This window comes from Bubalus bubalis, chromosome 4 (assembly GCF_019923935.1).
Source record: "Bubalus bubalis isolate 160015118507 breed Murrah chromosome 4, NDDB_SH_1, whole genome shotgun sequence".
Lineage (NCBI taxonomy): Eukaryota > Metazoa > Chordata > Mammalia > Artiodactyla > Bovidae > Bubalus > Bubalus bubalis.
In genome coordinates, this window is record NC_059160.1 from 10026626 (window position 1) to 10043037 (window position 16412).

The window sequence follows — 16412 nt, forward strand, 5'->3', positions numbered from 1 at the left end:
AGTAAACTTTGGTTGAATGGATGGACCAACCTGTGACCACTGAAGGTCAAAGTGTATGTGACAGGAGAGATGGGAAAGGCTTCTCTGGGGTGCTTGGGTTAGAGATGGCCTGGGAGGGCGAGCAAGATTTCAACAGGAGAAGGCCTGAGAGCGCATCAGAGCAAAGTCACTGAGGGAGGGAGAAGGGAGAGAGTTAGAAACCCCTCTAACCCAATGGTTCTTGGCCATTTTTCATTCCAGGACCCCCTTGAGAGTCTCAGGGTTCCCTGTCCCCCCACTAAATGCATATCCATGCATTTGCCTGCCATTTCCTAAATCACAGGCCCCCTGGATAAGGGGCCCCCTTTTCCACAGGCCCCTTCCACCAAAGCAGAGGCTTTCCCACACTGATGCCAGGGTGCTTTAGTCTGCAGGCTCAGTTCTAGAAGAGAGAAAAAATACTGCCCCATGTGTCTGCTAGATCCTCCCCTTTTCTCCAGATCTTTCTTTCACTTCCTTGTTCTAACCTGGACCTGACTCCACCCGAGGGCGCTGCTTCTCTGCAGGCCTCCCAAGAGTTTTCCCTCCCAGGTTCCCTCCCACTGGGACTGGAAGTGGGGTGGTGTCCTCTTTGCCCATCAGTCATGAAGTGCACCGCATCCTAGGCTAAGACCCACTCTCTCCCCTAGCGGCAGCATCTCCCCCAGACCCTCGAAGACGTGAGCCCGTGGCTCGGACCTGCCTCGCACCATCACTGCTCCTGGCTTGGCTCTTGGTGACTGTTTCATTCACAGGGTGCCACGCCTAACACCCAGGGCTCTTGGCTCCTGGCCTGAGCCCAGTCATCACCAGTAACAGCCCACTCTTCCATAGATACAAATGCCAAGCATCCCACTTTCTGACCTCTGCCTCCTGACTTATCTGCTTCTTCCCTCTGGTACTCTGAATGCCTGGTGTCCCCCTGCAGATGAGGCAAGGACCCTGCCACCTTTTTACCGTCCCCACGCCTATTGTGAATTTCACTCCTTCAGTTCAGTTCAGTTCAGTTGCTCAGTCGTGTCTGACTCTTTGCAACCCCATGGGCTACAGCACGCCAGGCCTCACTGTCCCATCACCAACTCCTCGAGTTTACTCAAACTTATGTCCATTGAGTCAGTGATGCCATCCAACCTGTCATCCTCTATCATGCCATCCTCTGTTGTCTCCATCTCCTCCTGCCCTCAATCTTTCCCAGCATCAGGATCTTTTCAAATGAGTCAGTTCTTCACATCAAGTGGCCAAAGTATTGGAGTTTCAGCTTCAACATCAGTCCTTCCAATGAACACCCAGGACTGATCTCCCTTAGGATGGACTGGTTGGATCTCCTTGCAGTCCAAGGGACTCTCAAGAGTCTTCTCCAGCACCACAGTTCAAAAGCATCAGTTCTTCAGCGCTCAGCTTTCTTTATGGTCCAACTGTCACATCCATACATGACTACTGGAAAAACCATAGCCTTGACTAGATGGACCTTTGTTGGCAAAGTAATGTCTCTGCTTTTTAATATGCTGTCTAGGTTGGTCATAACTTTTCTTCCAAGGAGCAAGCATCTTTTAATTTCATGGCTGAAGTCACTATCTGCAGTGATTTTGGAGCCCAAAAAAATAAAGTCTGTCACTGTTTCCCCTTGTATTTGCCATGAAATGATGGGACCGGATGCCATGATCCTAGTTTTCTGAATGTTGAATTTTAAGCCAACTTTTTCACTCTCCTCTTTCACTTTCATCAAGAGGCTCTTTAGTTCTTTGCTTTCTGCTATAAGGTTCGTGTCATCTGCATATCTGAGGTTATTCATATTTCTCCTGGCAATCTTGATTCCAGTTTGTGCTTCATGCAGCCCAGTGTTTCTCATGATGTACTCTGAATATAAGTTAAATAAGCAGGGTGACAATATACAGCCTTGATATACTCCTTTCCCAATTTGGAACCAGTCTGTTGTTCCATGTCCAGTTCTAACTGTTGCTTCCTGACCTGCATACAGATTTCTCAAGAAGCAGGTGAGGTGGTCTGGTATTCCCATCACTTTCAGAAGTTTCCAGAGTTTGTTGTGGTCCACAGAGTTAAAGGCTTTGGTATAGTCAATAAAGCAGAAGTAGATATTTTTCCGGAACTCTCTTGCTTTTTCGATAATCCAGTGGATGTTGGCAATTTGATCTCTGATTCCTCTGCCTTTTCTAAAACCAGCTTGAACTTCTGGAAGTTCACGGTTCACGTACTGTTGAAGCCTGGCTTGTAGATTTTTGAGCATTACTTTACTAGCGTGTGAGATGAGTGCAACTGTGCAGTAGTTTGAGCATTCTTTGGCATTGCCTTTCTTTGGGATTGGAATGAAAACTGACCTTTTCCATTCCTGTGGCCACTGCTGAGTTTTCCAAATTTCACTCCTTACCTAGTGTAAGCCCCGCAGCACATCATTATCTTCACACACTTGCATACACTCTGCTTTCCTGTTGTGCTCTCTGTTCATCATGTTTACTTGGCAAAACCCCAACACAAGTTAATTCCAGTTCTCCACCATGGCTGGAGGAACACCCCTCCACACTGACCACTCTCACTTTCAGATCTCAGGGTGGATGGGCTGGATGAGAGCCTGTGCGTTTGGCAAGCCTACACGTAGGGACTTTCCTAGTGGTCCAGTGGTTAAGAATCTCCCTTGCAATGCGGAGGACACCGGTTCCATCCCTGGTCGGGATGCCATGAGATAACCAAGCCCCCATGCCACGACTAAGACCTAGGGCCTCCAGATTAATAAAGAAACTCTCTGGTTCTCTTGGAAGGCGCGTCTGGTCCTCCCTCCTCCGCCTCCAGTCCCTCCTCTCTGTGCTCTGATGACCTGGCTTCTGTCTCACTGAGAAAGCAGAAACCAGGGGAAAAGAAGAAGAGCTCCCTCCACCCCGTCAACCCCAACCTGTACCCACATCCAGGCCCATCCCCGTCGTGACTCGAGACACGCCAGCCGTGCATCTGACCGAGCCCCTTCCCGCCTCCAGATCATCGTCTCCTCTCCGTGTCAGGACATCAGTTCACCAGTTCTTTCTTCTCTCTCCCACATAATTCCCCCCTCTTCACTAGATATTTCCTATTGATGTACAAATAAGCTTTAAAAAAAAAAATCTCCTTAACTCCATGTTCCCCCTCAGGTATGGCCCGCATTCAGGCAGTTTTCCTGTTTGACGTATTTCACCATCATTTCCTCTCCTCCTGTTTGTTCTCTTTGTTTTTTTATTTTCTGGATCTTTTTTTTTTAAGTCTACTTGATTTACAGTTTCAGGTTTATGACATAGTGGTTCAATATATTTATAGACTGTAATCCATTTAAAGTTATTGCAAAACAGTGAATTTATTTCCCTGTGCTGTATAATATATCCTTGTTGCCATCTATTTTATGCATAATTATTTTTTTAATATTTATTTATTTAGCCACACTAGGTCTTAGTTCAGAGAAGGCAATGGCACCCCACTCCAGTGCTCTTGCCTGGAAAATCCCATGGGCAGAGGAGCCTGGTAGGCTGCAGTCCATGGCGTCGCTAAGAGTTGGACAAGACTCAGCGACTTCCCTTTCACTTTTCACTTTCCTGCATTGGAGAAGGCAATGGCAACCCACTCCAGTGTTCTTGCCTGGAGAATCCCAGGGACGGGGGAGCCTGGTGGGCTGCCGTCTCTGGGGTCGCACAGAGTCGGACACGACTGAAGCGACTTAGCAGCAGCAGCAGCAGCAGCAGGTCTTAGTTGTGGCATGGGGGCTTAGTTGCCCCGTGACATGTGGGATCTTAGTTCCCCGACCAGGGATGAAACCTGTGTCCACTGCATTGCAAGAGAAATTCTTAACCACTGGACCACTGTGGAGTCCCTAAATGTAGTTTTCTGTATCCCTTAATCCCCTTCCCCTATTTTGCCCCTCCTCTCTGCATGCTCCCCAGTGGTAACCAATAGTTTGTTCTCTGCATCCATAAATCTGTTTCTGTTTTGATACATACATTCATTTGTTTTATTTTTTAGATTCTATAGATAAGTGATAACGTCTTATGTTTGTCTTTCTCTGTCTGACTTATTTCACTAAGCATAATGCTTTATAGGTCCACCCTTGTTGCAAACGGCAGAATTTCATTCTTTTTTATGGCTGAGTAGTATTCCATTGTTCATCTGTCGATGCACACATAGGTTTCTTCCATATCTTGGCAGTTGTAAATGATGCTGCCATGAGCGTTGGTGCACATGTATCTTTTTGAATTAGTGCTTTCATTTTCTTTGGCTATATACCCAGGAGTGATGGCTACTGAGGTATTTGTGACAAATCACACCACCCTTGTCAAGAAGTAGAACATTGCAGCACCCCGGAAGACCCTCTTCCCCCCTGCCCCAAGGTGATCATTAATCTGACTTTTATAACTGCTTTTGTGTCTGGCTTCTTTGACCAGCATTTGCCTGGAGGTTTGCGTTTTGCACGTTGCTGTGTCAGTCCTTTTCAGTGCAGTGGAATCCCATTGTGTAACTTCAGCCTGACTTTATGTATCTGTTGGTATTGTCAGATGTTTGGGTTGTCTCTGGTTTTGGTGCATACATGCCTGTATTTCTGCTGGGCATCTATCCAGGAGTGGAATTGCTGGGTCGATGCAGTACATATTCTCAACGTCCATGAATAATGCCCATCTCATATTCTACCAGCAGCAAGTGAGATTTCCTGTTGCGTCACATCCTCTGATCCATTGGATCTGTAGTACATAATTACGGTTTTAACTTGCCTTTTCTTGATGACATATGCAGTTGAGCCCCTTCGATATGTTGATGGACCAATTGGCAGTCCTCTTTGGGCAACTACCTGCTCAGCTGTCTTGAACATTTAAAACATAAAGTTCTTTTCCTTACAGCGTTTTGGCAGGGGTATTTTGTATGTCTGTATTTCAAGATTGTGTGGATTCTTTAGCACTTGTGTGGATTAAGTGGTAAAGTATCCACCTACCAATGCAGGAGATGTGAGTTTGATCCTTGGGTCGGAAAGATTCCCTGAAGAAGGAAATGGCCACCCACTCCAGTATTCTTGTCTGGGAAATCCCATCGACAGAGGAGCCTGGTGGGCTACAGTCCATGGGATCTTAAGAGTTGGATGTGTCTTAACGACTGAGCAAGAGGATGAGCATGATTCCAGATACACACCCTAGAAAAATTACTAGAGCTAATCTATGAATTTAGTAAAGTTGCAGGATTCAAAAGTGATACACACCTTTGTTGGTTCCGTGTGTTGTTCTGTTGCATTGTGAATGTTCCTTTTTATTCCCAGCTTTCTGAGAGCTTTAATTTTAATCATACAGCCTGTAGTCTTATGAATCTGACTTTTTTCACTTAGCATAGTGCTTTTGCAATTCATGATTGAATGTTTTCTTCTTCTTATTCCATTTTACCCATCTCTATCAGCTTGGAAATCTGTACTCTATTATTATCTTTTAATGATATCTTTTGGGAGGTAGTTCTCCATGGGCCTTTTGTGTTTCTGTACATCTTACAAGCAGAGCCTCTGACTGCCTTTGTTCCACTCTAACTTCGCAAGGATGTTTGTCTTGTGAACAGCCGTGGAAGATAGAGGCAGGTTCTTTTTCTACAGCAAAGTGTAGGTTTGCTTACTCTACTGTGTAATCAAGATAATATTTTCCTCCAGAGCAAAGCTTAGACAGATGTTCTCATTGATGATTTTTAACAGATTCAAGTTCCCTGCACTCAGGGTTTCTCTCTTCTAAGGCAACATGAGCAGGTGTCACCTGACCCTCTTCATGTCACCCTCTGGGAAATGGATCCCAGAGAATTGGCGCAAATGCTGATCCTCTGGCACAAATGCTATTGCTGTGAATAATAAGTTGCCCTGTGTCTTTGATCCAGGAATCTTGAGTCTTCTGTCAGCATCCATGAAACTGTCAGACTCACTTGTTAGTTTGCAACTAGGGTAAAATCTGAAACCCTTCACAATTCTTGATAGAACCCTAGAGATTGTAACATACATCCTTGACCTTCAGTTCAGTTCAGTTCAGTTCAGTTGCTCAGTCGTATCTGACTCTTTGCGACCCCATGGACTGCAGCATGCCAGGCCTCCCTGTCCATCACCAACTCCTGGAGTTTACTCAGACTCATGTCCATTGAGTTGGTGATGCCATCCAACCATCTCATCCTCTGTCATCCCCTTCTCCTCTCACCTTCAACCTTTCCCAGCATCAGGGTCTTTTCCAATGAGTCAGCTCTTCGCATCAGATGGCCAAAGTATTGGAGCTTCAGCTTCAACATCAGTCCTTCCAATGAACATTCAGGATTGATTTCCTTTAGGATGGACTGGTTGGATTTCCTTGCAGTCTGAGGGACTCTCAAGAGTCTTCTCCAACACCACAGTTCAAAAGCATCAATTCTCCTGTGCTCAGCTTTCTTTATAGTCCAACTCTCATATCCATACATGACTACTAGAAAAACCATATCCTTGACTAGATGGACCTTTGTTGGTAAAGTAATGTCTCTGTTTTTTAATATGCTGTCTAGGTTGGTCAAAACTTTTCTTCCAAGGAGTAAGTGGAGTAAGCGTCTTTTTATTTCATGGCTGCAGTCACCATCTGCAGTGCTTTTGGAGCCCCAAAAAATAAAGTCTGCCACTGTTTCCACTGTTTCTCCATCTATTTGCCATGAAGTGATGGAACCAGATGCCATGAAATTTGTTTTCTGAATGTTGAGCTTTAAGCCAGCTTTTTCACTCTTGTCTTTCACTTTTTTCAAGAGGCTCTTCAGTTCTTCTTCACTTTCTGTGGTGGTGTCATCTGTGTATCTGAGGTTACTGATATTTCTCCCAGCAGTCTTGATTCCAGCTTGTGCTTCATTCAGCCCAGCGTTTCTCATGATGTACTCTGCATATAAGTTAAATAAGCAGGGTGACAATATACAGCCTTGACGTATTCCTTTTCCTATTTGGAACCAGTCTGTTGTTCCATGTCAACTTCTAACTGTTGCTTCCTGACCTGCATACAGATTTCTCAAGAGGCAGGTGAGGTGGTCTGGTATTCCCATCTGTTTCATAATTTCCCACAGTTTATTGTGATCCACACAGTCAAAGGCTTTGGCATAGTCAATAAAGCAGAAATAGATGTTCTTTTTGGAACTCTCTTGCTTTTTTGATGATCCTTGACCCTACAGAACTATAATTGGCACTTTGACATCTTCCAGAACAATAAAGGGGTCTTAGAACCCTTTAACTCCATTTATCCCCATCAAGACTTCTATGCCATCTATTATTTTTATAGTATTTTTAATTTAAATCCAATAAGACATTATACTCTCAGTATTTATTTAGATTCATTCCCATATTTACTATTTTTATGGTGCTTAATTTTTTTTTTTTTCCTGCCTCTTTGACCACCCACCTAGGGTCAAGATCCTTCTGCCTGAAGAGAATCCATTTATATTTCCTTTTGTTTGGGTCCACTAATGAAATGGTCAACCTGTTTGCTTTTCTCTCTCTTTTTATCCTTTGTTTGGTGAAATATTTTAATTTCAAATTCATACTTGAAATTTTTTTCTGGGTGTAGAATTCTTAATGCCATTTATTTTCTTTTAATTCTTTAAGGATGTCATCTCATTATCTCATTCCATTGTTGAGCTTGTTGAGCTTCATTGTTGAGTCTCATGCTTGCCTTCTGAAGATAACCTTTTTCCTCTTTCCTTTTTTTAAATGTTTTCTCTTTGCATTTTGTTTTTAGCAGCTATAACGTGGCACATGTGTCAGTTATCGCCACATTATAATATGTTGACCAATATATGTTACTCTCTGTTATTACTATGCAACAGACTCCTCCAAAACTTAGTGGCTTAAAACAGTATGTTACTGCTAAGTCGCTTCAGTCGTGTCCGACTCTCTGCGACCCCATAGACGGCAGCCCACCAGGCTCCCCCGTCCCTGGGATTCTCCAGGCAAGAACACTGGAGTGGGTTGCCATTGCCTTCTCCAATGCAGGAAAGTGAAAAGTGAAAGGGAAGTCACTCAGTCGTGTCCGACTCTTCGCGACCCCATGGACTGCAGCCTACCAGGCTCCTCTGCCCATGGGATTTTCCAGGCAAGAGTACTGGAGTGGGGTGCCATTGTTATTTAGCCCGCAAATCCATGAGTTGAGCACACCTTAATGGGAAAGGCTCAGTTTGATTCTATTGGGTTGGCCAAAAAGTACGTTTGAACCCAAATGAACTTTTTGGCCAACTCAATACATGGTATTATCTGGGGTGACTTGACTGCATGATCTAGTTCTAAGATGACTAACAACTGGCAAGTTGGTGCTGGCTATTGACTGGGAGTTCATTCAGGGTTAAGGTTTCAAGGCTAAGAGTCATCCACATAAGTGCTTCAGCTTCCCTGCAGTGTGATGGTTGAGTACCAAGAAAAAAGAGATAGAGGCTTCCAGTCTCTGAAAGCCTTGGTCTAGAAACTAGGATAGCATCAGATCAGATCAGATCAGTCGCAGAGTCGTGTCCAACTCTTTGCAACCCCATGAATCGCAGCACGCCAGGCCTCCCTGTCCATCACTAACTCCCGGAGTTCACTCAGACTCACGTCCATCAAGTCAGTGATGCCATCCAGCCATCTCATCCTCTGTCGTCCCCTTCTCCTCCTGCCCCCAATCCCTCCCAGCATCAGAGTCTTTTCCAATGAGTCAACTCTTCACATGAGGTGGCCAAAGTACTGGAGTTTCAGCTTTAGCATCATTCCTTCCAAAGAAATCCCAGGGCTGATCTCCTTCAGAAGGGACTGGTTGGATCTCCTTGCAGTCCAAGGGACTCTCAAGAGTCTTCTCCAACACCACAGTTCAAAAGCATCAATTCTTCGGCGCTCAGCCTTCTTCACAGTCCAACTCTCACATCCATACATGACCACAGGAAAAACCATAGCCTTGACTAGACGAACCTTTGTTGGCAAAGTAATGTCTCTGCTTTTCAATATGCTATCTAGATTGGTCATAACTTTCCTTCCAAGGAGTAAGCGTCTTTTAATTTCATGGCTGCAGTCACCATCTGCAGTGATTTTGGAGCCCAGAAAAATAAAGTCTGACACTGTTTCCCCATCTATTTCCCATGAAGTGGTGGGACCGGATGCCATGATCTTCGTTTTCTGAATGTTGAGCTTTAAGTCAAGTTTTTCACTCTCCACTTTCACTTTCATCAAGAGGCTTTTGAGTTCCTCTTTACTTTCTGCCATAAGGGTGGTGTCATCTGCATATCTGAGGTTATTGATATTTCTCCCAGCAATCTTGATTCCAGCTTGTGTTTCTTCCAGTCCAGCGTTTCTCATGACGTACTCTGCATAGAAGTTAAATAAGCAGAGTGACAATATACAGCCTTGACGAACTCCTTTTCCTATTTGGAACCAGTCTGTTGTTCCATGTCCAGTTCTAACTGTTGCTTCCTGACCTGCGTACAAATTTCTCAAGAGGCAGATCAGGTGGTCTGGTATTCCCATCTCTTTCAGAATTTTCCACAGTTTATTGTGATCCACACAGTCAAAGGCTTTGGCATAGTCAGTAAAGCAGAAGTAGATGTTTTTCTGGAACTCTCTTGCTTTTTCCATGATCCAGCGGATGTTGGCAATTTGATCTCTGGTTCCTCTGCCTTTTCTAAAACCAGCTTGAACATCAGGAAGTTCACGGTTCACATATTGCTGAAGCCTGGCTTCCATCATACTGTCTTTGTAAAGCAGTTACAAAGCCAAATTAAAAGGTAAAAAGTGAAAGAAAGTTGCTCAGTTGTGTCTGACTTTTTGCAGTCCCATGGACTGTAGCCCACCAGGCTCCTCTGTCCATGGAATTCTCCAGGCAAGAATACTGGCGTGGGTAGCCATTCCCTTCTCAGGCGATCTTCCTGACCCAGGGATCAAAACTGGGTCTCCTGCATTGCTGGCAGACCCTTTATCATCTGAGCCACAAGAGAAGATTAAAGAATAAAGACACTGCTCAGTGGCTCAGTGGGAGGAGTATAAGTGTGGATTTGGTGAGGGGGGTAGATTAGTAATTTAGGATATAGGATATTTTATATCCTATATATATTGGATATTTTAAATTGATGGAATAATGCCTTCCACCAGTTTTGGAAAGTTCATAGTCATTAACTCTTCAAGTGTGGTTTCATACAGTTCTCTTTCTTTTTAAAAACATTAATGAACCAGTTCTGGTTTTGGTTGCATTGGGTCTCGTTGCTGCGTACAGACTTTCTCTCGTTGCAGAGGGAGGGTGCCGCTCTCTAGTTGTGGTGAGTGGGCTTCTCATTGTGGTGGCTTCTCTTGTTGTGAGGCACAGGTTCTAGTGCCTGGGCTCCAATAGTTGCAGCAGAAAGGCTCAGTAGTTGCCACTCATGGGCTCTAGAGCACAGGTTCAGTAATCGTGGCACATAGGTTTAGTTGGTCCGCAGCAGGTAGAATCTTCTCAGACCAGGGATTGAACCCATGTCCCCTGCATTGACAGGCAGACTCTTATCCACTGTACCACCAGAAAGGTCTTATATAATTCTTTTTCTATTCCATTTTTGTGGCTCCCCCTATCTGTGTGCAAGATCTTTTCATTATATAGTCTATGTGCTTAGTCACTGAGTCACGTCCGACTTCGTGACCCCACAGACTGTAGCCTGCCAAGCTCCTCTTGCCATGGGGTTTCTATGTCTTTTATCTATTTTCCTGTATTTTCTAAGATTTATCTCTCCATGTTTTATTCTGTTTACTCTCTTCTGACCTATCTTCCTTTTCACTAATTTTCTATTCAGCGTTGTCCAATCTGCTATTCTGCCTAGCCACTGGGCTCTTAATTTTGGCTATTGTATTTGTCAGTTCTTCAATTTCCACTTGATTGGTTCTTGTTTTTAATAGTTTAAGGTGATTTGCCAAAATTGTCTGTTTTGCCCTCTTGAATATTATCACAGTTATTTTGTCTGTATCAGATAGCTTCAGTGTTTGCAGCTCCACCCCACCCCTATTTATAGATCTGTTTCTGTTGTGTATTGTTTCTGTTAGTTTTCTTTCATATTTTCTTATCTCCTCATGGGCCTGGTGAGTTTTGATTACATGCTGGGCCATGGATATGCAGCAGTGCTTGTGGAAATACATGTGATGTTATTTTTTAAAAAAGAAAGAAAAGACAGGAAATCTTTTCAGATAAAAAGGCAGCACCACTTCCATGTAAGGGTGTGTGTGGGAGGAAGGAGAGTCCAGCTGGAGCAGGTCAGTCCACACCTGGAAGCAGGCAGGGACCTGTTTGAGGGGACGCAAGTCTTCGGATTCCATCAAGGGCATGGGCTGAGGGCCTCTTCTGGCTCATGTTCATGTCTTCCTCCTCTGTCCTGGCTCCTCAGACTCTTCCAGCTGGAGATAGAGGCTGATGCCCTGGTGAACTTCCAGCAGTATTCTTCCCAGTTGCCACCCTTCTACGAGAGCTCCACCCACATCCTGCAAGCTGAGGTCCTACAGCAGCTGACCGACCTCATCCGCAGCCACCCCAGCTGGTCGGTGGCCCACCTGGCGGTGGAGTTGGGCATCCGAGAGTGCTTCCATCACAGCCGCATCATCAGGTGGGCGGGGGACCTGACCAGGTGGGGCAGGAGGGCAGGACCCTGGAGACACTGGGTGTGGGGATGGGGAGTTCTCAGCCCTGCCTCAGTTCCCTCCATAGCATCAGAGGTGGCCCAGAACATTTGACTTAAGAAGGGGGCCGCACTGCCTCTGGGTTGGAGCGGAGGAATGCTGACTGAAGTCAGAGAGCACTGAAACGTTTCCGGAGTGGCTACCAGGTGCCAGGTCCCTGGTCACTGTTTTCGATACACCATGAACTTGAATCCTCTCGACATGCCCACGAGGTAGTGTCACTCTAGTGAGAGGTTATGCGTCTTGTAAGGTCACTCAGCTGATGAGGCTCCAGTGCCTTGGTGTCTCCTTCCAAAGGCTTGGCTGCCCTTCTAAAGCTGCAGCACTTTCATTCGTATGTCCATTCGGCCAACACGTGTCAGTGGATACCCCTGGTGAGGACCCTGTGCCGGCCAGCGGACTCCAGCTCGCCATCCTGCCCTGAGGTAGCCATGCCTCCAATTTTCCGCCTCAGACATCTTGCTTCCGCTCCCAGCCCCAAAGCTCAAAACCCTTCACCGTCCTTTACAGCTTAACCAGCCTGTTCCCGGACGTCATGGTGTTTCATCTCACAATAGTTCTATCCGTTTCCTAGGGCAGGCCTGGCAGGTTTTATTTTTTATAGTTTTGTAGATAAGGTTATTGAAGCCTAGAAAAAGCTTAAGTGAATTGCCCAAGGTTGGTGAGATTTCTGTCTTCTGCGATTCTTTCTACACCACCCCACTGCTCACTTCAGGCTGAAGTGGCCTTTGGGCACGTCCCTCATACAGGTGTGCACACTGAACTAAAAATGGAGGAGAAAATGACATCTGATACAATAACTCGGTGACTCAGCCCTGGGTTTGAACCAGACGGCTCGAGCAGGGCACGAACGCTCTTGGACTCCTCGCCCACCTCCCTTGAGTGTGCCCTTGGCTTTCTCAGCACCCCGCCCACTTGGTGCCACACCCCTCACCCCCCAGCCCTCCCTCCCCTGCAGCTGCGCAAATAACAAGGAGAATGAGGAGGGCTGCACGCCCCTGCACCTGGCCTGCCGCAAGGGCGACACCGAGGTCCTGGCGGAGCTTGTGCAGCACTGCCGCGCCAACATGGACGTCACCGACAACAGCGGAGAGACCGCGTTCCACTACGCGGTCCAGAGTGACAATTCCCAGGTGCTGCAGGTGAGCAGGCATGGAGACAGGGCGACTGGTGCTGGCCACACCTTACGGTGCCCACAGCTGTCTTTGGGACCCTGGGCTCAGGTGTCACTGCCCCACCTTGATCCTTGAGGCCTGAGCTCCTCCATGGTGGGTCTACCCCCCACCCGACTCTTTCCTCTGCAAGCTTGTCACGGAGACACATCCTTGACCCCTTTGGTCCAGTCACCCAGGGAAAGTCCTCCAGCCCAGCAAACTGAGCTCGAAGTCCAGACCCGCCCATCAGTTTATCCCAAACACCCGCCATAGGCCTGACCCCTGGGCTGGGTAAATGCATTTCAGCTCCTACCTTGAGGTGCCCATGGTCCAGCAGGACCTGGGGCTTAACTTTTTACAGGAACTCAAGCAAATAAAACTCCATTGGGCTGCTGTGGGCATTTGTGCCAGAGAGGCCCCTTCTGTTAAAGTTTTGATTAGCTGGGCAGAAAAATAAAAAATAAAAGTTATGGGCGAGTAGATCAAGTGACGAAAAAGCTACCTTCTATATCAGATAGAAGAGACAGAATACTGGGCTGTATTTTATTGCCTAGAATTAGAAGATTCTTCCAAAGATTATATCCTTGTCTCTGCCCTTGGCATTAGAATGGAACCACATTATTCCAGAAAATGTGGATTCCTGTCTTATGATTAGTGCTCAGCGGGAAGGGAATTCTGCACCCACTGTTGAACTTCACCCTTACTGAGACCCCCCTATGGGCCCAGCACAGTGCCACATGGAGCCTGGCTCCAAGCAGAGGGTGGGACACACTCATCAATACCTGTCCTTCATCGCTGGTCTTGCATCTGGCCCTGCACTCAGTGTTATATGTGTTCTAGTTAATTCTCTGTGGATGGGGGCTCTTGTCCTCTCCTCACCAAGGAGACCGAGGTTCAGTGCAGTTAAGAAATGTGCCCAGGGAGGACCACAGAGCTGTGAGCGGCAGAACTGCCCTTGAGTCAGGCCTGGATGCCAGCACCTCAGCTTCCCTGTTGGGTCCCCAACCTGTTCTCAGACCCAGCCAATCACAAGGGCCCACAGGGGTCATAATTAACCTCACGGAGACAATTTTCAGCCACAACCAAGGAAATAAAAGCCTTGCAGTTATCTTATGAATACTGGTATCTTGTTTTGTTTTCTTTTAAAGAAATTATACCTACACAGAGCAAAACAATATTCAGGCAGGATAGAAGGATATACAGTGAAAAGCAAGTCTTTTACTCCCTCCTAGACCCCCAGTGCCCATCCCAGATACAACCTGCTTTTAAGTTTCCTGATTGAGAAAATTTTCATGCACGCCAAAGTCGGGCCAGACCAGCGCCCCAGCCAGCACTGGCACAGCCAGCTTCTTCCTGCCCCTGGAGCCTCCTTTCTCCGTTGCTTCTCTTAAAGTTCTTGGCTGGGTTCTCACCGAGTCTCACTGGGTTCTTCCCTTCCCCTGAAGCCCCAGAGAGGGACGGCCACGGTGGTGGGTGTTAGGGGAGGGACGAGTCGGGGGCCTCGCTGTGTTTGGCTCTTGTGCCCACCCCACGGTCTTGCTGTCAGCTCCTAGGGAAGAACGCGTCCGGCGGCCTGAACCAGGTGAACAACCAGGGGCTGACCCCACTGCACCTGGCCTGCCAGCTGGGGAAGCAGGAGATGGTCCGCGTGCTGCTGCTGTGTAATGCTCGCTGCAACATCATGGGACCCGGCGGCTACCCCATCCACACGGCCATGAAGTTCTCCCAGAAGGGGTAAGACCCTGCCCTGCCCTGCATGGTCCTCTGGGCCTCTTTTCTGTGTGGCCAGTCCTTCCACTCAGGCGAGCAGTGGCCCCCCTCATTAGATGCACGTCAGATCTGAGTGCCAGGGGCTGCCCTGCCACAAAGAAAGTATGAATATCTGATAAATGGGAGTGGTGGTGGCGTGTGAATCTCAGTCCACCAGCTCCACCGTGCAGGAATAGGACTTTCACAGTTGTTCAGTGATGCACCTGAATTTCTGAATAGGTACCTCCCTCTACCAAACTGGAGAAAAAAAATCTTAAACTTTTCAAGGGGTTCCCCTTTCCTGCTCCCCCAGGTGATGCCCCAGTGCAGGAGGCCCCCCTCCCCTGAAGGAGGGTGAATAGATCCTCTACCATCCAAGCCCTTCAGTCTGATCTGAACAGCGCCTTCATGGCTATAGGGCTCTGCGGCTTCTGTGCCCAGCTGGAAGCCTAAGAACATTTAGCATAGTGGCCCCAGATCTCGTCCACCTTATGCGTCCTTCCTTCCTGGCTGGTGGCACGGCTGAGACGCAGGTGCCAGGGCCTTGTCTTGGGTAGCTCTGGACCACTCTTTTTTTTTTTTTTTTTTTTTTTTAAAGAAGTTAGCTGTTTTATTTATTTATGATTGTGCCATGTGGCTTGTGGGACCTTAGTTCCCTGGCCAGGGATTGAACCTGCACCCCTTGCACTGGAAGCGTGGAGTCTTAGCTGCCAGGGGAGTCCCTAGACCATTCATTCGTTCCTTTCTCCCCAGCCCTAGAGAGCCCTGTCTCAAGAAAATTCTCCATGATTGGTGTGTGTGTGTGTGTGTGTGTGGTGCATGTGGGCGGGGTCGGGTAAAAGAGATGACTGTTTCAAAATCTTACCAAGCAGGTACAGTATCTGGAATGAATGAACGAGTGAATGAGTCAGATGGTCCCTCAGTCCCGGGCACTGTGCTAAGCGCTGGCTTACAGAGGTGGATGAGAGAAAGTCCAGGTCAAGGGGACACAGGAGTCACACAGTGCCTTCCAGTATCTTCCATCTACCTCAGTGCTAGATGAGCATTGAGAAAGAACTGGGAGAGGCCCCCCTCGGGTGGAGGGCAGGCACTCTTACCCTCCTTCAGAGTCTTCCTTCCTTGGGGTTTGCACCCACCTTGCTGGCCTCTGAAGGGCCTTGCTGTCCTCTCAAAGGTCTGGTCCAAGCTCAGCAAACCCTCCTTACCTTGATTCTCAACTCACACAGCCAAGACAAACTAGAACTTTCAGAAAGACCTGACCAAATGGTTGGAGACAATCCTAACACCCTCCCCCCTGCCCCGGCTTAGTCACCAGGTTACCAAGTTGCTGATCTGAATGGGCACATGTGATGGGTGATGCTCTCCCATACTCAAGGGCTGGCACGGCGGCCCCAGGAACCTGCTTGTTCTAGGTTACGGAAGACACTTGTCCAGGTTGCTTCCTCCTCCGACACCCGCAGCCACATCCCAAGCCTCCCGTGTGGATCGTTGCGCATAAGACAGCACCAGTTGTCTCACTCCTCAGTGTGCCTTGCACGCAGCCACACGCCTCTAGGACCCCCAGGAGGCACATCCCTCTGCCACCACATGGCGGCTGCACTCTGAGAATCACAGGTGTTAGGGCTACTGGGACTGATTCCAACGCAGCCCTAATCTGGAGGCCCCTCTGCTGTTGGTGTCAACTCAGCTGAGCTTTGTAGAGAGCTGGGTCTGTGAAGCTCCAGTTTCACTTCGCCTAACGTCTTCAAGCTTCCTTAGTGTCATCGCAGGTATCAAAATGCCCCTCCTTTTTAAGGCAGAGTAGTCCTCCATAGTATTAATCTAGCCCACATCCTGCGTAGCCATTCGTCTGCCCA

General features: G+C 47.4%; 1 protein-coding gene across 12 annotated transcripts in view; it reads left to right on the top strand.

Annotated features, from left to right (window-relative positions):
• Positions 1–16412, top strand: part of PLA2G6 (phospholipase A2 group VI) — a 92289-nt gene that overhangs the window by 15044 nt on the left and 60833 nt on the right. For all 12 annotated transcript variants that reach the window (XM_044940873.2, XM_044940871.2, XM_044940872.2 and 9 more), the window contains 3 exons: positions 11365–11580; positions 12612–12795; positions 14354–14541. In XM_044940873.2, coding sequence (XP_044796808.2) covers positions 11365–11580; positions 12612–12795; positions 14354–14541 — 588 coding nt within the window. The remainder of the gene's footprint in view (positions 1–11364; positions 11581–12611; positions 12796–14353; positions 14542–16412) is intronic.